Here is a 14,922-nt window from a genome sequence, read left to right as displayed (position 1 = left end):
TGCATGGATTCTCTGTTAGACCGTTGTCATCAATAAAGAAGATTCTAACTTTACCATTCGGATACTTTATTGATCAAAACAACAGATGGAATCACGACCAACGCGTTTTCTACAGAATTCTATTCATAGTCTTGGCTTGAATGCACATTGGGAACAGAAATAGTCCATGAGGGTAAGTTAAGGCAGCCACAACTTACTTGAGCGAGATAATTAGTTATCTATACATAGTTCTGGCATAGTTGTTGTTAGAAATGTTTTCCTGACGTAACTCGATGAGAGATTCTGGTGATCTAAACCTCACCAGCTACTGAGCTGTTCCAACTTTCCAGTATAGCCTGCGACTGGCTGATCCATGCTCGGAGTGGATATAGTCCATGCCTGCGATCTCACAGCCTCGGAGGCTGTTTTTATTTGGGGATAAGAACCTTTTTTCTCATGTAAAACATTGTTTGGCAAAAAAAACCTTTAAGCCTTGCCTTCGTTGTTTCCCGGTGTATTGTGTGTTTTAGATCCAATCGGCTAACTACATGTGAAGCCTACATGTTTTATCGCCGACGCGCCATTACTTGAATGAAGTGAAATAGCATCAAGAATTCGGCCACGTCTCATAGGCGCTCCTCCACAAAAATGTAACGGGCGATAATGTCTCCGTTTCTATATCAGGAACTATTACTTACACGGACGAAATAACTGGCAACTCATTGATGTTTTCACTCAATGAATGCACATTTTATCACTGTCTGTTTGCTAGTTGTATGCCTTATGGTGTGTTCAAGATGCCTCGGACACCAGCCCTCCGAGTTGCAAATGGAGAAATATCGTAATTCGAAAGATCGAATATATCGATTTAAAATGCTCTTACACACTTGATTACATTGCTACTTTACTCCGATCGCCATTTATGCATTGCGCAGTCTTGCTGTGGGTTATTTGTTTTTGAGCAGGAGATGATGGAGACCCTAGTGCATTACAACAACCCCTTCCACGGGCCTTCTGTGTTGGGGGTGCTCAACGAGCAGCGCCTGAGCGGCCAGATGTGTGACACGGTGCTGGTGGTGGGGGACCAGAGGTACCAGGCCCACCGGAGTGTCCTGGCAGCCAGCAGTGAGTATTTCCAGTCTCTGTTCACACGGACGGAAGCGGATGCGCCGAAGGTGGTCCACCTGGATTTCTGTGAAGCGGATGCCTTTGAGATAGTGCTGAACTACATGTATTCCTCCTCGCTCTTTGTGGACAAGGGCAGCCTGGCAGTCATACAGGAGCTGGGCTACAGCTTAGGAATCCCCTTCCTGACCAACGTCGCGTCCACAAGCCCTAATTTGTCCTATTGTGTCTCCAGAAAGAGGCTTTCCTTCTCAGAGGAGGATGAGACCGACGGTCAGACAAGGAGTGTCATTGTGATGAAGCCCAGATGCTCTCAGCAAGAAGCGCCTCAGCTTCTCACGCATCACAATCCTCAACCTGTCAATTCAAAGGCAACAGGAACAAGTGACGATGCCGAGCGCAAGCCTGTCTTTCCATACAGTTCCACATTGAAGGGTAACCGTTCACTGTCCACCATGATCAGGCCGCAGCTCACATCCTCTGTGTCTTTCAGCGACATGGAAGTCCAGCATATTAGGTCCCAGCCCGGCTGTGAGATGGCCATTAAAGACGAGGATCCCGTTTACCATGGCCGAAGTGCTTATCACGGTCAGCCGGGTGAACACAGCCAGACCATCAACCGAAGCGGGCCGTTTATTGAAAGCCTCCTGTGTCGATCGTTGTCCATGGACAGCCCTGTTCCAGTCTTCTCGCCGACACTGGAGCTGCACGGCCGCGATCAGTCCGTCGTCAAATTGGCATCGAAGGCGACGGGGACGGATACGTCCTTCCACAACAGTATTTCCGACACATCGTCGTCACCGCTCGTTCTCAGGACGATATACCCTGGCGGGTATGACGAACACGCCACTCAGGTAGACGAAGGGGTCTGCGTGAAGGCCGAGCCCGGCAGCCCTCTGGGGGACCCCCTGGAGATTATTCGGATCACCATCGGAGACACGTTGCCGGTAAACCTAAAACATTTCCAACCAAATATCGAACAGGGGCCCAGGGCGGGCTTTGATAACTTTGGAAAGAGAAAGGGGAGGGCAGACAACAGGATATGTCCCTTCAAAAAGTCAAGAGGGTTGAATGAACATTATCCCTCTGAAAACATCTGTCACCTCTGCAACAAAGCCTTCAGGACAAACCTTTGCCTTTGGAGTCACTTCCAGTCCCACATGTCCACCGGAGATGACGCTGGGGCCAAAGAGGTCGACAAACGCACGCCATCGCCTTCCCCGTCGCCGCCCCTGACACCTCAAACAACCTCTGAGCATCCTGGCCGACCAGCCGTTGCAGCCAAGCCAGCCCAGACCGTGCCTGTAGCCTCAGCGATCGCGGAAGCGCCCTGCAGCCCGGAGCCTGGAAGCCCATCAGAATGCAAGGGCAAGAATCCGGAAATGGAAAGGCAACAAGGCAGTCCCAGCCCTCGGTTGAGATCCAACAGCGTGGAGCAGACGTCTGGCACTCAGGATCCTTACACTCTGTTCTACCATGCGCTCACTCTCTCCGCCCTGACATTTAAAAGGCAGTATATGTGTAAACTCTGTCACAGGACATTCAAGACAGCATTCAGTCTCTGGAGCCACGAGCAGAGTCACGGCCATCTGTAGGCCTCACACAGAGTGCCCTTTTACCCGGCCATCCCTACCCCCGGACAGACGCTACCTTAAATTGATGTAACACATCTCTGCTTACACGCATCAGTTTAAGAAAGGAAGACTTTGAATGTATAAACTACTCGCTTGCCTCCATGTCATGTATTCAAGTGGTCATTAGAAGTGTAATGGGTAATGTGCGCAATGGGTAATGTGTGCAATGAAATGCCATTTTAGATCTCACTAGATGAGATGGTTTGCATATTGTTACTTTGAACTAGTTTGCTCATTTAGCATTTTCTTCACTTCTGGTTCTTTGTTTTTTCAAATGCTTTTAATTAATTGGAATAAGTAAAATGCAAGCTTAGGCTAGTGCTTTTGTATATATCTATTGGGTCTATAGATGTATTTCTCATGGTGGCCTCAGCAAACATGTTATCAGTATGTACTTTGTTACTAATCACTGTCCGTCTCACACAAGGAGTTTGAACACAAGGCCATATCCACAATTCATGACATGCATTCTATTGTTTTTGTAATTGTCGGGAGCTGCAGAATATGATGGTATGAATGATGGGTAATTTCATCTTTCACTTTTTCTAAATGCATCATATGTTTTTTTTCGTTGATAAATACCAATTGATGTCATATGCATAGATAAGGTGTAGCAGTCATGGAAGTATGTTAACGCTTTGAATTAATCAAGGTTCATGCAGAAAGAATTCTTTCCATAATAGTATTCAAAGGTTTGAGGATCATAATATATAGCCATAGTTCATTTTAGAGAATAACATTAGTCCCACATATTATTGGCTACAGTACTGTAATGGCCCATTACTGAAACTTCAGATATGTTTTTGACTTCTGAGCAATTACGCAACTACTGAGCAAAACTAAGAGTCCTAGTTCCTGTTAAATTATATTCGTACAATGTTTTTGAGGCCGTTTCCCATTCTCGATTTCAATCATATAGAAGCACAAGGTAGGTTTCAGATCGAAATATTGACTCAGGCATAAACATTTACGAAACATAAAAGTGGAAGATACAGGGAAGTAATCTTTCTCAATCTCACGTTGACTCATCATTTTGATCTTATTTGAACTCAGTGCTGCCTTTGACATTGTCGACCACAACACCCTCTTGTTGTGCCTATAGCAGTGGGTTGGTGTAAGTAGCACAGCTCTCCAATGGTTTTCCTCTTATCTTAGCAATAGGTCTTTAACAGTGTATCGGCCAGTTCTCTGCCCCTTTGTCCTGTGGGGTCCACCAGGGGTCCATTTTAGGCCCTGTCCTCTTCTGCCTATACATGCTCCCTCTAGGTAATATAATCAGGAAGCATAACATCTCATTTCACTTTTATGCCGATGACTCGCAATTATACCTTCCCTCAGATCTGCAGACTCGCTTCAGACCATCCTTGACTGCCTTGAGGAGGTAAAAGTTTGGATGGGAAGTGACTTCCTCCAAATTAACAATGACAAAACAAGTCATTATTTTTGGCCCTTCCAAATCTAAAGCCCCTTGCGCGGCCGACCTAGGTATTCTCTCCCCCTACGTCAAACCCCACAACAGAAATCTGGGTGTCACCTACGACTCGAATTTCTGCTTTGACAAGCAAATTGCTGCTGTAGTCAAGAGCAGTTTTTACCAGCTCATTGCTAAGATGAAACCCCATTTATCATTTCACAATCTGGAAAAAGTAATACACGCCTTCATTACATCACGGCTGGATTACTGCAACTCCCTTTACCTAGGACTCCCTCAATCACTCCTCTCTCGCCTTCAGCCTGTCCCATCCAGCACAGAATTCATTTTAAAACCCTACTTATGGTTTTTAATATATATATCACAGCGCTCATCCAGCGCCACTCAGCTCCCATGTCCCTTAGATTATGTAGTATGGATCTCCTGCACGTTCCACGCACTAGATTAAAACAGGGGCGACAGGGCTTTCGCTGTGGCTGCCCCCCGCCTTTGGAACGAACTGCTGCCTTTAATTAGAGACGCTCCTTCCGTCACCATTCTTAAATCTAGGCTCAAAACACAACTTCTCCCTAACCTTTCCTCCCCTTTTGTGATATGTTTATTTTTATGTTTTTTCATGTACTGTCTATGTATGTGGTATGTGTTCTTTTATATGCCTTTTTGCACCATGTACGGCACTTTGGCCAGTGAAAACTGTTTTTAAATGTGCCTTATAAATAAATTTTACTTACTTATCTCCATAAAACCCTTAGCTTACCAAAGCAAGAGAGACAGTTTAGTAGAACTGGCAGCACACATGGCTTGAGGTGGTTATGTTACACATCTAACAATCAAACACACTTAATTGATAACAAAAGAAACACTCCTGTCATGATGAAGGTAGTTGTTTTGACCTGCCGACGCCTAAACATATCCTGGACTGGTTGTGGTTTAACAAATTTATATTTATTCTGGAAAGGTGGATCTGTCCAAAAATGGAATTAGAATTCCAAATTCAAACCGAAAACAATGTTATGCAATGTACTACTATGGGTACTCCAAAGACATGTTCTAACTAAATATAAATCACCACTGTCTATATTCTTCGTCAGAAATTCTGTATTAATTATAATGCTCTTAATTTTATCAATAAACTTTATATAAATATATATATATAAAAGATTTCAAAGAATTAACTAGATTCTAATTTTGTGTATATGGCAGTGTTTGTATTTTTCGATTTTATACCTATTTTGTTAGTATATAAAACATCTTTCTAGTATAATTGTGCTAAAACTGCAATAATTAATATTTTAATTAGTATTGGTTGCATTATGTTACTTATGGACACTTGCAGGCAGTACACAATTCCCTAATGAACAAAGTGAAACTTTTTTCAATTACTAGGCTAAGTCACTTAACCTAATTGGGGAAGAAAAATATGCAGCAAAATGTGCAAAAGATCTCTAAATATGAATATATATTTAGTTGTACTTATTAATGCTAAATAGAATGTTATTTACACGCATCATTGATGTAACCTGTTTCTTTAACATTTGTCGAAACAGTCTGTTGTTGGCCACGCCCTTAGTGTGTAGACAGCCTATCAAAGAACGGCGCACGTGACGAGCGTTCTTTGCGATGACCTCATCCCTGGAGTGGGATGACGTCAAATTCAAGATGGATGGAATCACGACCAACGCGTTTTCTACAGAATTCTATCCATAGTCTTGGCTTTAATGCTCAGTGGGAACAGAAATAGTCCAAGAGGGTAAGTTAAGGCAGCTAAAACTTACTTGAGCGAGATAATTAGCTATCTATACATAGTTCTGGCATAGTTGTTGTTAGAAACGTTTTCCTGACGTAACTCGATGAGAGATTCTGGTGATCTAAACCTCACCAGCTACTGCCCTGTTCCCAGTATAGCCTGCGACTGCGCTGATCCATGCTCGGAGTGAATATAGTCCAAGTCTGCTATCTCACAGCTTTGAATGCTGTATTTATTTGGGGATTATCGTTCATTGGAAAGCATTTCTGATACAACTTTTTTTCTCATGTAAAACATAGTTTGGCAGAAACACTTTAAGCCTTCGTTGTGTCCGAGTGTATTGTGTGTTAAGATACAATCGGTGATCTACCTGTGTTGCCTACATGTTTTATAGCCGACGCGCCATTACTTGAATGAAGTGAAATAGCATCAAGAATTCGGCCACGTCTCATAGGCGCTCCTCCACAAAAATGTAACGGGCGATAATGTCTCCGTTTCTATATCAGGGACACTTACTTACACAGACGAAATAACCGGCAACTCATTTATGTTTTCACTCATTGAATGCACATTTTATCACTGTCTGTTTGCTAGTTGTATGCCCAATATCTTGAACACAATCATGATGTAATGCCTGTAGAACCGAACCCTTCTGCGCATGTGTTGTTAGGTGCGCTGTTCTTAACATGAATAAACAAGCTGCGTATCCAGGATAGGAGGTTTTGTTTGTTATTAAAACTATTGTCATTCAGTGGGTATTAATATCACCTTGATACATGGGGAATTGTGGTCAAGTTTCGATTGGTCAATTGAAATAAAATCCCATTAATGCATATTTGACATAGCAGAGACCATACATTTTTGACTGTCATGCTGTAACACACGTTATGTTGGTACACGTTCCCGAGGCTGAAAACCGAGCTGTAAAGTTAAAACTGTTTTGTTTACTGTTGTTTACTTAAAGCATTGGTTTTTAAAAGGATGTATTGTTATATGCTCTTAATAAAAATAATAATAATCTATTAGTATTATAATAAATTAAATATAAAAGTCTCTAAACTTTAAGGGGGTTTAACAACAATTTGGTAATGATTGCAAAGATGTAATCCTTCAAATTAGTCATTGTGTTCGATTAAATCCGATTTCTAGATGCATTAATGGACACCTTGCTCGTCATAAAACATTTTTTGTTCATACTTTCATCCTAATGTACATGATATTTTGTATTGTCACTATTTAACATGTGTGGATGGTTATTTCCGTAGTTTTCTATTGAGTATTACAGATTCATTTCATATTGACACTCCTGCATTAAGATCCAATTGTTTTGCTTTGCGTCCAGGAGACGATGGAGACCCTAGTGCATTACAACAACCCCTTCCACGGGCCTTCTGTGTTGGGGGTGCTCAACGAGCAGCGCCTGAGCGGCCAGATGTGTGACACGGTGCTGGTGGTGGGGGACCAGAGGTACCAGGCCCACCGGAGTGTCCTGGCAGCCAGCAGTGAGTATTTCCAGTCTCTGTTCACACGGACGGAAGCGGATGCGCCGAAGGTGGTCCACCTGGATTTCTGTGAAGCGGATGCCTTTGAGATAGTGCTGAACTACATGTATTCCTCCTCGCTCTTTGTGGACAAGGGCAGCCTGGCAGCCATACAGGAGCTGGGCTACAGCTTAGGAATCCCCTTCCTGACCAACATTGCGTCCACAAGGCCTCACGTGTCCTATTGTGTCTCCAGAAAGAGGCTTTCCTTCTCAGAGGAGGATGAGACCGACAGTCAGACAAGGAGCGTCATTGTGTGTCGGACTCGCAGTGACCGGAAAGCCACACAGAGGCCGCCATCGCCCAGATCCTCTCAGCAAGAAGCGCCTCAGCCTCCCACGCATCATAATCCTCAACCAGTCAATTCAAAGGCAACAGGAACAAGTGACGATGCCGAGCGCAAGCCCGTCTTTCCATACAGTTCCATACTGAAAGGCAACCCATCGCTGTCCACCATGATCAGGCCGCAGCTCACATCCTCTGTGTCTTTCAGCGACGTGGAAGTCCAGCATATTAGGTCCCAGCCCGGCTGTGAGATGGGCATTAAAGACGAGGATCCCGTTTACCACGGCCGAAGTGCTTATCAGGGTCAGCCGGGTGAACACAGCCAGACCATCGACCGAAGCGGGCCACTCATCAAAAGCCTCCTGCGTCGATCGTTGTCCATGGACAGCCCCGTTCCAGTGTTCTCACCGACTCTGGAGCTGCATGGCCGTGAACAGTCCGTCGTCAAATTGGTGTCGAAGGCGACGGGGACGGATACGTCCGTCCTCAACGGCAGTTCCAAAACATCATCGTCCCCGCTCGTTCTCAGGACAAAGTACCCCAGCATGTTTGACGAACACGCCACTCAGGTAGACGAAGGGGTCTGCGTGAAGGCCGAGCCCGACAGCCCTCTGGGGGACCCCCTGGAGATTATTCGGATCACCATCGGAGACACGTTGCCGGTAAACCTAAAACATTTCCAACCAAATATCGAACAGGGGCCGAGGATGGGCTTTGATAACTTTGGGAAGAGAAAGGGGAGGGCAGACAACAGGAGATATCCCTTCAAAAAGTCCAGAGGGTTGAATGAACATTATCCCTCTGAAAACATTGCCGTGGCCGATGACATCATGGCAGAGGGGATGGCACCTCCGAATCCCAGCCTAGACAGTAATGACAATGATGTAGTCAATGATAATGTTAGGGAGCCACGTCAGGGTAAGCTCTTCAAATGCTGGAACTGTTTGAAAGTGTTCAGATCCAACGCCGGGCTGCATCGCCACGTCAACATGTATCACAACCCCGAAAAGCCGTATGCATGCGAAATCTGCCATAAGCGCTTCCACACAAACTTTAAGGTGTGGACGCACTGCCAAACCCAGCACGGAGTGGTGCAGAACCCAGCCTCATCCTCCAGCTCCTCCATGCTCGACGAGAAGTTCCAGAAGAGACTGATTGACATGGTGCGAGAGAGGGAAATAAAGAAAGCACTGCTTTGGAAGCTCAAGAGGAATAAACAAAGCCTACAGTCTCCTAAACTGACCAAAAACCGGCCGAGGACCAAATTTACCTGTCCCTATTGTGGGAAAGTGTTTCTGTTCCAGTCACAGTACAAACAGCATCTGAGGACCCACCCCGACGAAAATGACGAGGGGAACGCATCGAGCGACCGGGACCTTTATCAGGAACAGGACGCCCCCGTCCCGGAGAAGGCTGACCACCTGCCCGCCAACGTGTACGCCTGTAGACTCTGCAACGTCAAGCTGTCGTCCCTGTCGGAGCAGGGTGACCACGAGCGAGGCTGCCGCCACGCCACCGTGTGCCCGTACTGCGGCCTGCGCTTCTCCAGCACGGCGGTCAAGAAGGAGCACGAGGCTCACTGCAAGTACAAGAAGCTGACCTGTCTGGAGTGCATGCGCACCTTCAAGTCGTCCTTCAGCATATGGCGCCACCAGGTGGAGGTCCACAATCAGAACATGATGACGGTGAAGGATCAGCTGAACCTCAAGCCGCAGGACGCCGAGGGGGAAGAGGACGAAGAGGGGCCCGACGTGCTGGGACACGGCCAGTACGGCCACGACCACATGCCGACGGGCAGTTCGGGAGAGGACGTGGACTACGGTCGCCACTCGTCGGGCCCGCCCGTCTACGACTCGGAGGACTCTTCGTCCTACGTGCCCGAGGACCTGAGCATGGGACCCCACGGCAAGCTGGTCGTCAAGGAGGAGCCCATGGAGGAGGCGGTGTGCGAACGGGAAAATATGGACGCTGACGACGACAACAACGGCGCCACGGAGGAAGCGGGCGTCTGGCCGTGCGAGAAATGCGGCAACCTTTTCAGCTCTCACAAAGACCTGGAGCGCCACCAGGAGCTGCTGTGCCACATCAAGCCCTTCATCTGTCACCTCTGCAACAAAGCCTTCAGGACAAACTTTCGCCTTTGGAGCCACTTCCAGTCCCACATGTCCACCGGAGATGACACCGGGGCCAAAGAGGTCGACAGACGCCCGTCATCGCCTTCCCCGTCGCCGCCCCTGACACCTCAAACAGCCTCTGAGCATCCTGGCCCACCGGCCGTTGCGGCCAAGCCAGCCCAGACCGTGCCTGTAGCCGCGGCGATCGCGGAAGCGCCCAGCAGCCCGGAGCCGGGCAGCTCGTCAGAATGCAAGGGCAAGAATCCGGAAATGGAAAGACAACAAGGCAGTCCCAGCCCTCGGTCGAGATCCAACAGCGTGGAGCAGACGTCTGGCACTCAGGATCCTGACACTCTGTTCTACCATGCGCCCACTCTCTCCGCCCTGACATTTAAAAGGCAGTATATGTGTAAACTCTGTCACAGGACATTCAAGACAGCATTCAGTCTCTGGAGCCACGAGCAGAGTCACGGCCATCTGTAGGCCTCACAAAGAGAGTGCACTTTTACCCAGCCCCCCCTGCCCCCCTGACAGACGCTACCTAATATTGATGTAACACACCTCTGCTTACACGCGTCAGCTTAAGAAAGGAAGACTTTGAATGTATAGCCTACTCGCTTGCCTCCATGTCATGTATTCAAGTGGTCATTAGAGGTGTAATGGGTAATGTGTGCAATGAAACGCTATTTTAGATCTCACTAAATGAGATGGTTGGATGGTTTGCATATTGTTACTTTAAACAAGTTTGCTCATTTAGCATTTTCTTCACATAGGCATAAGTAAAACATAAGGTTAGGCTAGTGCTTTTGTATAGATCTATTGGGTCTGTAGATGTATTTCTCATGGTGGCCTCAGCAAGCATGTAATCAGTATGCACTTTGTTACTAATCACTGTCTGTCTGTCACACAAAGGGAGTCTGAACCCAAGGACATATACACAATTCATGACATTTATTATATTGTTTTTAGAACGGTGGGGAGCTGCAGAATAGGATGGTATGAATGATGGGTAATTTCATCTTTCACTTATTCTAAATGCATCATATCGTTTTTTTCGTTGATAAATACCAATTGATGGCACATGCATAGATAAGGTTTACGAGCCATGGAATTATGTTAACGCTTTGAATTAATCAAGGTTCATGCTGAAAGAAATATTTCCGAAATAGTCAAAGGTTTGAGGATCACAATATATAGCCATAGTTCATTTTAGAGAATTACATTATAATTCCCCACATATTCTTCACTACAGTACTGTAATGGCCCATTATTAATGAAACTTCAGAAATTATTTATTTATTTAGACTTCTGAGCAATTACGAAGATTCCTGATACACCTTAGCAAAACTAAGAGTCCTAGTTCCTAGGGCTGAACGATTTGGGGAAATAATCTAATTGTGATTATTTTGACCAATATTGCGATTTAATGTGCGATTTTTATAATTTATTAAGTTCCCTATGTTGTGTATTATTCACAAAATGTAATAAATCATTCTTTAGTATGACCAACACAACATTGGAAGCAGTCAACATAAAAACTGCTCTTTCCTTTAGGCCAGGCCGATGTGTTGAGATTTATTTATATTATAAACTTCTTTATTTAACTATTGAATTGTAAAATAAAAATAAATTAAAAAAAAAATTTTTGAATCCCAGCCTTTGCGATTTGCATATCGCGTTCTATTACATCGCGATTTCGATTTGATTTCGATTAATCGTTCAGCCCTACTAGTTCCTGTTAAATTATATTCTTACAATGTTTTTGAGGCCTTAAACATTTTCTCGATTTCGATCATATAGAAGCACAAGGTAGGTTTCAGATCAAAATATCGACTCAGGCAATTCAAATTTACAAAACACAAAAGTGGAAGGTTTCTCAATGTCGTTTTTTGACTCATAATTGAAAAGTATTATTTGATTGTATTCTGATTCCCCGGAAATTACTTTTCTCTGCCACCTCCATAAAACCCTCATCTTACCAACACAAGAGAGAGAGAGGTCAGTAGAACTGGCAGCACACATGGCTTGAGGTATTTATGTTACACATCTAACAATCAAATACATTATTTAATTGAAAACAAAACAAACACCCCTGTCATGATGAAGGGTTTTGTTTTGACCTGCCAAAGCCTAAACATATCCTGAACTGGTTGTGGCTTAACGACTTTATATTTATTCTGAAAAGGTGGATCTGCCCAAAAATGGAATTTGGATTCCAAGTCAAACCGAAAACAATGTTGTACAATGTACTACAATGGGTACTCCAAAGACATGGTCTAACAAAATAGAAATCACCCTTGTCTATATTCTTCTTTAGATATTCTGTATTGATTATAGTGCTCTTAATTTTATCAAGAAACTTTATATAAATATATCTATATATGAAAGATTTCAAAGAATATCTAGATTATAATATTGTGTATATGGCAGTGTTTGTATTTTTCGATTTTGTACCTATTTTGTTAGTATATAAAACATTATCTTTCTAGTATTATTGTGCTATTACTGCAATAATTAATATTTGTATTAGTATTGGTTCCATTATTGTTGCTTATGGAGACATGCAGCAGTTTTGTGTTTAGGATTTTCTACAGTTTTGTGCTTCATTTCTGTAATAAAGAATAATAATCCAGTATGTTTTATTTGTAATCTAGCCAATTTTGAGATATTAGATAGATACTCTACACATTTGGTTGTGTATTTCTATTATAACAAAAAAGTATAAATACTTTGCATGTCCATGATAACTGCCGTTGAAATAAGGTTTTTTATGAGATTTCCATAATAATAGGGGATTCCTGATGAACACACAAATGTTTTTATTTTTGTCAGATGTTTTTCAAGGTTTCAACCTAAGGCCACTTATTCAAATTAAAAAAATAGTGGTAAATTTAGGAAGGACCAGTTTCATCTGGGAAATGATAAAACTGGAAATCCTGTGTTCTTCATGTGTCAGGTCACAGCCTCACTGAAAATATGCTGAGAGGAAGTTTTCCCTTAGATGAGGATATCCTCTTGCATGCTAAAAGTTAGGTTGTTCTTACCGTGCAAAATTTCACATGACCTCATGATTTGAGGTCACAAAGCCTTATATTACAGATCGATGTTTCCTTGGTTGAAGGGCCTCGCTCGTGGTCGCCCTGCTCCGACAGGGACGACAGCTTGACGTTGCAGAGTCTACAGGCGTACACGTTGGCGGGCAGGTGGTCCGCCTTCTCCGGGACGGGGGCGTCCTGTTCCTGATAAAGGTCCCGGTCGCTCGATGCGTTCCCCTCGTCATTTTCGTCGGGGTGGGTCCTCAGATGCTGTTTGTACTGTGACTGGAACAGAAACGCTTTCCCACAATAGGGACAGGTAAATTTGGTCCTCGGACGGTTTTTGATCAGTTTAGGAGACTGTAGGTGACATCCATATAAATTAAACTACAAAGCAAAATCACCTGTCAAAAATGGATCGCAGTAATCCGTGTTTATTTTCAGGAATTTACACAATCTTTATACACTATATTATGACAATAACATTTCATACTTGGTTCTACTTCAAAATGGTGCATGACTTAAACAAAGGTTATTGTAGATAAATCAGGGAGATGAATGTAATCTTGCAACAAAAAACGTAAGCTACAGGTAGACGGAAAACTCAATGTTGAACATGGAACAACAGCTGTTATTCTAATACAGAGACACATTTGTCAGAGATCAAAAGATGCAGCTTCAAATGTCGCCAATAAGGCCCATATATGTCTTTGACTGGGGTCTTCTTTCACAGCGCCAGTGTGTCTTTGATAAGCCTCCTCATGGTTGTGCTTACAGACGTGCCCAGCGTGTCAGTGATCTGAAATGAGATTTTGTAAAGGTAGGGCTGGACGTCCTTGAGGCTGGTGTCAAACACGTTGTCCACTTCGGATTGGGTTGGCATTTTTGGCAGGTATTCGTGGCGGTTGATGACCTCAACGACGTTGATCACCTTCTCACCAAGCTTCTCCCCCACTTTCTCCCGACAGATCTGCCTCTCCTGCTCATTGGCCAGGTGGACAACGTTCACCTTAATGCTCCACACCTCCCAGGGAATGCACTCGTCAGAAAATGGCCAGCGGGACTTTTTCTTCTGGTAGAACTCCAGTGATATGCGTCCCATGCCATCGCTACCCGTGTTTCCCAAGGCATCCTGAAATGTTGAAATTAAAATCAAGCCAAGTTAGTTGAAACGTCGAACTTGTAGGCTAGCCAAATCCATTTTCACATAGGCCTGCTTACCTTAAATTCGGTCACAGCCTTACTGATCACCCTGTCAAGTTCATCCGATGACACTCTGACAAAGGTGAAATCAATGAAATCGCAGTCAATGTCTTGGGTACCAACGGTGCCGATGGAGTAAGTTCCTTCCTTTTTGTAGTGAAATTTTCCAGTGCTGCGGTGCAAAAGGATAGTGTGCAGCAGAGCCAGCATCGCTTCTTCCACTTGTCTTGACTCCACCGTCAACTCAAGCACTTCCGAACGGCAATTCATTGTCAACAACTTTATATTGCCATTGACTGATTATTTAAGGTTAGCAGTATTCTGCGTTGACAGATATATGCAACCTGTCCCTAAATACGGAACGGACAAAACACGGTTTGTTTACCTCTGTGAATAGGCGTGGCCTATGGGTACCGCGTTGTCGTTTTGTAACGTTTACCTTGTTGACGAGCTACATCAACCCACTCTATCATACGTTACCGAATGTATTCGATGGTTGAAAATCAACGCTTAACGAAGCATAGAACAAAATAACAACAGCAGCGAGGCGAGAGTCGCCTTACTCCGCGAATAAAACGATGACGACACTCTACGGGAAACGGAGTAGATCAAAATTAATCATTTGGGTGCAGTCCAGTCACGATCGACATTCAATACGTTTAACTGAAAAACACACCAAATTAAGTACAACAATTATTTTTACTCGGTAAAAAAAATCGCTCGGTGGACACAACTATCGGTATAATATCTAAGGGCAAATACATTTCCAATGCCAGTAAATAACGCTTTGGCGTCCCCTTTAAGGGGGCCGCGGTGGGTTGTGGGAA

The 14,922-nt window shown here is 44.3% G+C and overlaps 3 protein-coding genes across 3 annotated transcripts; 2 read left to right on the top strand and 1 right to left on the bottom strand.

Moving 5' to 3' along the window:
• On the top strand, positions 1-5,269 carry LOC307076815 (zinc finger and BTB domain-containing protein 21-like). Its single transcript, XM_079737978.1, has 2 exons — positions 1-172; positions 945-5,269. The coding sequence occupies exons 1-2, from the start codon at positions 167-169 to the stop codon at positions 2,697-2,699; spliced, it is 1,761 nt and encodes a 586-aa protein (XP_079594104.1). The 5' UTR covers positions 1-166; the 3' UTR covers positions 2,700-5,269.
• A 548-nt stretch (positions 5,270-5,817) lies between these two features.
• Positions 5,818-12,478, top strand: zbtb21 (zinc finger and BTB domain containing 21). The gene is made up of 2 exons (XM_079737977.1): positions 5,818-5,920; positions 7,260-12,478. Exon 2 carries the CDS (start codon positions 7,266-7,268, stop codon positions 10,338-10,340), a length of 3,075 nt encoding a protein of 1,024 aa, XP_079594103.1. The 5' UTR covers positions 5,818-5,920; positions 7,260-7,265; the 3' UTR covers positions 10,341-12,478.
• Positions 12,479-13,327: 849 nt separating this feature from the next.
• On the bottom strand, positions 13,328-14,864 carry atg101 (autophagy related 101). Its single transcript, XM_079737653.1, has 2 exons — positions 14,114-14,864; positions 13,328-14,024 (listed from the first exon to the last, which is right to left on the bottom strand). Exons 1-2 carry the CDS (start codon positions 14,363-14,365, stop codon positions 13,620-13,622), a joined length of 657 nt encoding a protein of 218 aa, XP_079593779.1. The 5' UTR covers positions 14,366-14,864; the 3' UTR covers positions 13,328-13,619.
• Between the last annotated feature and the right edge of the window lie 58 nt (positions 14,865-14,922).

This window comes from Pollachius pollachius, assembly GCF_949987615.1.
Source record: "Pollachius pollachius genome assembly, chromosome: 6".
Taxonomy (NCBI): Eukaryota; Metazoa; Chordata; class Actinopteri; order Gadiformes; family Gadidae; genus Pollachius; species Pollachius pollachius.
Note: the sequence above shows the minus strand (reverse complement) of the source record. Positions and strands in the feature narration are given on the sequence as shown.

Coding starts and splice junctions, on each gene's coding strand:
- zbtb21 (XM_079737977.1), top strand. CDS start 7,266: ATGGAGACCCTAGTGCATTACAACAACCCCTTCCACGGGCCTTCTGTG.
- atg101 (XM_079737653.1), bottom strand. CDS start 14,365: ATGAATTGCCGTTCGGAAGTGCTTGAGTTGACGGTGGAGTCAAGACAA. Junction 14,025..14,113: donor AGGCTGTGACCGAATTTAAG/GTAAGCAGGCCT, acceptor TCAACATTTCAG/GATGCCTTGGGAAACACGGG.